The following is a 6581-nucleotide window of genomic DNA, read 5'->3' as shown; positions in this document are numbered from 1 at the left end:
TAAAAATTTAAGGGGGTAGGATACGCGGCCGTCGAATCTGTGCTATTTCCCCCCCCTCCCCCAGTGCACGCTTTCCATCTACCCCATTTTCCCTCAGTGTGCTAGTGAATGAGGAGATTTTGGACGAAGGTGGATCGTATGTAATGCAGTAATGTCGTATTTTCCCTCCCGAGCCTCATTACGTCACGCGTAATGAGTGAAACATTAAACACTTTCCTTCCTCCATCTATTCTTTGGTTTCGTCTTCAGTTGTTTCCTCATCATCATCGTCATCTTCGTCATACGCGTTATTACCCTGTTTTTTCACACTAGCAAGCGACAAATCCATGTTCATTTTCTACAAATGTATTTTTTCGATTACTTTATAAACGGCCAAAAAGTATATGCACCCTGACCATCACACCCATACAACCCGGTTCCACAAACTCAGAACCCAAACCCCACACAAAGCAGCTCCACGATGACGTGGTGTTGGAGTGGACGAACTCGAGTGTCCTGCACAGAGCCCTGATTCTGACTCAACCCCACTGAACACATCTCATCGTCTTCTGTCATATGCGAGCTCTCATTACACAGGTATCCAGACTTTAGGAAGATAAATATAGTTAGGAAGGAAGTAGCAGAGACTGTTAGTGTCTCTGGTGAGTGGACATAGCTTGCTAATCTAATGGAGCTAATACAAAGTCATATATAAGTTAAGTTTAACCTGTTAGCTTTAGAAGCGATTATAGACATTTCTAGAAAAATGAGACGAACTCCAAGCGACACAGGATTTGTCACTAGCTAGTGTGACACAGGGAGGATTATCTGTCACAATGCCTGTGAGTGTGATTAATGTGATTAACTGATCAGGGTGTGAGTGTGTGTGTGTGTGTGTGTACACAGTAGTGTCACTGATGTTTCTCCATTTTGAATGTTTTTCTACTTCATATTGTATCTGGTTTACATCAACATCACCACTAGGGGTGTAATGATTTATCTGTAATGCAGTGTGTACCAGGATAATTAGTCTATAAACTATGATAATATTATCCAAAATTAATGATATTTTGATGGACTGTGTGTGTGTGTGTGTGTGTGTGTGTGTGATATCATTCCACCCCTAGTTTTCATGACAAGGTACAAAAGATCTGTATAAACTTAAGTCTCACCTCTAAATGTATGTGTTTGTGTGTGTGTGTTTTTCCAGGTGACCTTTTCGGATGCGATGAGGAACAAGGCGAGGTTATCTGTCACCGGGAGCACAGGGGAGAACGGCCGTGTCATGAGTCCCGAGTTCCCTAAAGGCGTCCACCCTGTGCCCTACGTAGGGCCCGACGTTGGCATGAACGTCAGCTTAACTGACCTTTCATGAGGGAAATCCCCCCCGCCGAGTGCCTTAAAATGGTTTATCCCTTCCTTTTTCTCTCTCCTTCAGTCTATCTCTCTTTCTTTCTCTTTTGGTCTCTCTATTTATATCCCGGATGAGAGATGGAGGTTTTAATAGAGACATTTGTGCCACACCTACACCTTCACAGTGACATCATCCCCTCTAAAACCACGCCTAAAGAGGTGATGAGGTCACTTCCCCGGTCACGGATGGGTTTTCCGACGAGCGTGAAATTAGCGTCTTAGGGGCATCAGTGCGTTTCATCTAGGCGTGTGCCGATGATCATTTGTACGATGAACAAAGCCATCGTCTTATCACCTGTGAGTTCTGTCACCTTCCTTAGATAGGCAGCCTTTCTAGGCAGCACTTGAGTTTGAATAAGGTGTCGTTCTTCATTAATGTTTTTTTTTATTATAAATTATAAATAAAATATTATTAAAGTACATAATAAATCGTTAGACGGATGTCGTGGTATGAGTTTTTACCGATGTGAATATCGGCACACGCCCGGTTTGTCGTCCGTGTTGACTCGAGCACACTGCGTTCTTTTATTAATAAAAGAATAAAAATGATGATAAAAAAAATTTTCTATGTATTTTCACATAAAAATGCTTTTAAATAAATCTGCTTACATACCGGTTTGTGTGTATAACAACTTCCACATCTTAATCTCCGTGTACTTTTCAAGCTCGGCTCTTAGTTTCATACTTTTTAAACAAAAAAAAAAAAAAGCCAAATCTATTGCTTACGTAATTTCTCAGTGGTATTATATTAACATTTTGGTGTTTCTATGGAGATATCTAGCAACGCTTGACTTTTTGCGATTGGTTTCGATAGTGGTGCCGCAGAAACGTTTATGTTAATCTGAATCTTACTCTTAATTTCATGTTTTTTCGTATTTTCATCAATAATCAGGGTAGCAGTTACGTTAATCTTATGTTACTTGTTTAAAAAAAATGAAGGAAAAAATTGACGTTTAGGAAACGAACGCAAGAAAAAGGAAAAAATGAGTACCTTCATGTATTATTGCCTAATGTTTTGCCGTGAATTCAGTAGACGTATTACACATCGACACGCTCGTCTGTTTCGAATGCCAAATAAGTGAGTGTGCCACAATTTATTCCTGAATATAGTCGGAATATAATCTGTCCTCGATGTGAATGTAGTCAATACATTCTCTACGTTTCTGTAACTCTGTACTGTTCGATGGCCTACGCAGTGATTCATATATTCTAACAATATTATTTATTTTTTACATTTTCTTTTGTTCTTGATTGATTTACTCCAGCTGAACAATCCGAAGCCCCGCCCACATCCGGGGCCAGGTAGAAACTCGGCGCGAAGCTTTCTGAAGTCACTTGAAACATAAACAACAATAAAGTACTTTAAGAGATAAAAGCAAAGTGAGAAGGACAATTAAAGCGGATTTCACTGTTAGATGATCTGGTATCTGCGTTCTTATTGGTTATTGAGATGTTTTGGGGGGGCTCTGATTGGTAACAAAGACACTGGTTGTGGTCACAGTGGTCAGATACTGGATTACACTGGGTTTTTGGGGTCTACTGTAGACTGATTAGTTATAGTGATATTTGGACTATGATTTAATTGGTTGTAGAGGCATTAGGGGTGTGGACTGTGTGATATTGAGCTGTGATCTGGTTGGTTACTGTAATGGTGGGAGCTGTAATGTGGTTGGTTTGATTGGTTACAGTGTCATTAAGGGGCATGAACTCGAGTCTGATTGGCAGCTGTGACATTATGGGTGTAAACTGTGGTCTGATTGGTTGGGGCAGGACTATGATTTAATTGTTTGTAGAGACATGTGGTCTGATTGGTTACAGTAACATTAATGGTGTGAGCTGTAATGTGATTGGTTTGATAGGTTACAGGCATTATGGATGTGAACTGCGATCTGATTGGATACAGAGACATTTTCATTGTGACTAGCAACAACTGGAGGGCCAAGAAACACGGCAGGGCTTGGGATTGGTCAGTTGATTATTACATCATCACATAAAATTAGATTTCTTTCATTTTTTTAACCCCGCTACTTTTAATTTATTTGTAACGTGTACATACTTATGTTAAAGAGTAGAAGTATTTACATTTACAGTAGGCCTGATTTTCAAACTGACATGATAATAATAATAATAATAATAATAATAATAATAATTTATATAAGTCCATAATAAGAACACAATCTGTAGGACATTTGCACAATTTATGGTTTATATTTTTTCTCTTTTTTTTCTTTATCCTAATAAACACTTGGATTCTGAATCACTCTCTCTCTCTCTTTTTTTAATCATATCTTCTTTTTCTCATTATATTTTTTTATTTCTTTTCTTTTCTTTTCTTTTTTACAGGCAGTTTCTTTTCTTTGTAATTGAATGTGTGCTGACTTGTTTATTTTTTGGAACTCTTTCTGAATAAAAATGTGACTAATAACGCTGTGTGATTTGTGTGTTAGAAAAATGAACATAAAAAGAGTGATAATGAACAATTCAGTTACATGACTGAAAAAAAAAGATTATTTAGAAAGTTTGTTGGGATGTTTAATGTGTAAATCTGTAAGATCTCATTTACAGCACATTAAACATCCCCGCAAAAAAAGAAAGCTGTTGGGAAACTTCACACACGCTTTAAACGGCCGATTCGATCCTACGTGTGTGTTTTTTTTTTTATTATAATTAGGTTGCACTTTTATTTCTTCTAATCTCCATCTTATAAGGCTGAAGCGGGATTTCTCTGATGTTAGCTGCAATGTGCTTTGGCATATTCAGGTCAGTCCCGCTGTTCTCTCGCCTCGACTCTCGCTTTAATCACCACACCGGTTTACTCACTGTCCTGGGACTTCACAGCACGGCAGCCATGTTTGTCACACACACACACACACACACACCGCACTTGGCTGCGTTTCGCTCGATCCCCCGCCTGCCTTCCGACACTTCACAGCTTTCATTTCATCTCTCATTTTGCTGGCGCTGAATGTCGACGCTAATAAAAAGCTCCACATGGAAATAATCTGCTGCTGAGAAAAAGTAAAAGAAACTAGCAAGAACTAGCATGTAATTAACTCCTACCTTAGCGCTAGTCATGTAAATGATGAGGAAATGAAAGCTAGCCTGGTGTTAATTCATTTCTAGTTGTGGTTTTGAGGTTTAGGATGTTTAAGGATGTACAGTATTTACATAAAAAATACATGAAGAATATTAAAAAGAATGAATGAATTCTAGTTTCATGTGGGAAATAACTTTAAGGTTCGGTCTCCTACACATCCGCCTGCTAGCTCTGAATCCTTTTATTGCACTGAAATGACGTTGGAAATGATGTTGGGCTTCAGTAGCTTCAGGAGCAGTACCTGGGTTGGTTAGGGTTAGGGTTAGATGGGTTAGAGGGTTACATGATGTAGCAGCACTTCAAGTTAATTAAATCGCAGTGAGGTAAATATTTAAGTTCTGTAATAAGACAACATATACTGTAGTTTGTAAACATGCCTGGATATTACATTTAAAATAAAGTTAAAGTAAATAAATAGATAAACATTTTAAACATGGCCACATTCAACACAAGGTTTTTAAAAAAAATCTACAGCACAGAAGCAGAAACACGTTAACCCCGATTAAGAGACTCCAGATAATCTCCAAATAAATTTTATTATAATTTTATTCTGGGTTTTATTCTGTAGATAAATAATCACCATGTTAGCGCTAACGAGCATGACCTGTATGAGCGCGGAGTCCATGGTGCAAGCTGATTAGTTCACTCCTCTGCTGAGATATTACCATGTTTTTCTTTTCTAATTAGTTTTCTTTTCCACACAGAGTGTTTATTTAGCTGTGATTATCCCCAGTTCAGGTGGGAGAGAAGTGACACGACATCAATATCCTGTAATTAACAGAAAACAGGAAGTGAGGATAATCTTACAGGAGCACAGGGAGGAACGCGAGTGTGACATTCATTAACACTACAGAGAACAGAGGAGACACACACACACACACAATACAAACTTCCTGAACTCATTACATCTCCCCAGAGTGAGAGAGAGAATTCTGTGTGAGGAATTAAACACTGTTCTGAGATTTTACAGGAAAAACCTCACCATCATTTTACTGAAGGAACTTTATTCTTTATTCTTCATGTAGGAGATAGCCAGAGAAAGGTAAACACACATCACTTAACATCACATATCACACAACACACAACATCATACAACACACATCACACAACACACAACAACACACAACATCACACAACACACAACAACAGACAACATCACACAACATCACACATCACACATCACACAACACACATCACTTAACATCACAAATCATACAACACACAACAACACACAACATCACACAACATCACACATCACACAACATCACACAACACACATCACACAACACACATCACTTAACATCACAAATCATACAACACACAACAACACACAACATCACACAACATCACACATCACACAACACACAACATCACACAACATCACACATCACACAACACACAACAACAGACATCACACAACATCACACATCACACAACACACATCACACAACACACATCACTTAACATCACAAATCATACAACACACAACAACACACAACATCACACAACATCACACATCACACATCACACAACACACATCATGTAACATCACAAATCATACAACACACAACAACACACAACATCACACATCACACAACACACATCACTTAACATCACAAATCATACAACACACAACATCATACAACACACATCACACAACACACAACATCACACAACATCACACATCACACAACACACAACACACATCACGTAACATCACAAATCATACAACACACAACATCATGCAACACACAACACACAACATCACACAACATCACACATCACACATCACACAACACACATCACTTAACATCACAAATCATACAACACACAACATCATGCAACACACAACATCACACAACACACAACATCACACAACATACAACATCATACATCACACAACATCACACATCACACAACACACAACACACATCACACAACACACATCACGTAACATCACAAATCATACAACACACAACATCATACAACACACATCACACAACACACATCACACAACACACAACATCATACAACACACAACATCACACAACACACATCACACAACACACAACACACATCACTAAACATCACA

The 6581-nt window shown here is 38.5% G+C and overlaps 1 protein-coding gene across 5 annotated transcripts in view; it reads left to right on the top strand.

Annotated features, from left to right (window-relative positions):
• The window catches only part of gria2b (glutamate receptor, ionotropic, AMPA 2b), a 53117-nt gene extending 49516 nt beyond the window's left edge, over positions 1-3601 (top strand). For 2 of the 5 annotated variants that reach the window (XM_058397860.1, XM_058397859.1), the window contains exons 15-16: positions 1-15; positions 1190-1328. The exon at positions 1-15 is cut by the window's left edge and continues 235 nt beyond it. In XM_058397860.1, the coding sequence (XP_058253843.1) occupies positions 1-11 (11 nt within the window). In that variant the 3' untranslated portion in view covers positions 12-15; positions 1190-1328. Of the gene's footprint in view, positions 16-1189 lie in introns of all 5 variants that reach the window. The other 3 variants (XM_058397858.1, XM_058397857.1, XM_058397861.1) reach the window with 2 other exon arrangements.
• The last annotated feature ends 2980 nt before the right edge of the window (positions 3602-6581 follow it).

The sequence above is a fragment of the Hemibagrus wyckioides genome, linkage group LG08 (genome assembly GCF_019097595.1).
Source record: "Hemibagrus wyckioides isolate EC202008001 linkage group LG08, SWU_Hwy_1.0, whole genome shotgun sequence".
Classification (NCBI taxonomy): Eukaryota; Metazoa; Chordata; class Actinopteri; order Siluriformes; family Bagridae; genus Hemibagrus; species Hemibagrus wyckioides.
Note: the sequence above shows the minus strand (reverse complement) of the source record. Positions and strands in the feature narration are given on the sequence as shown.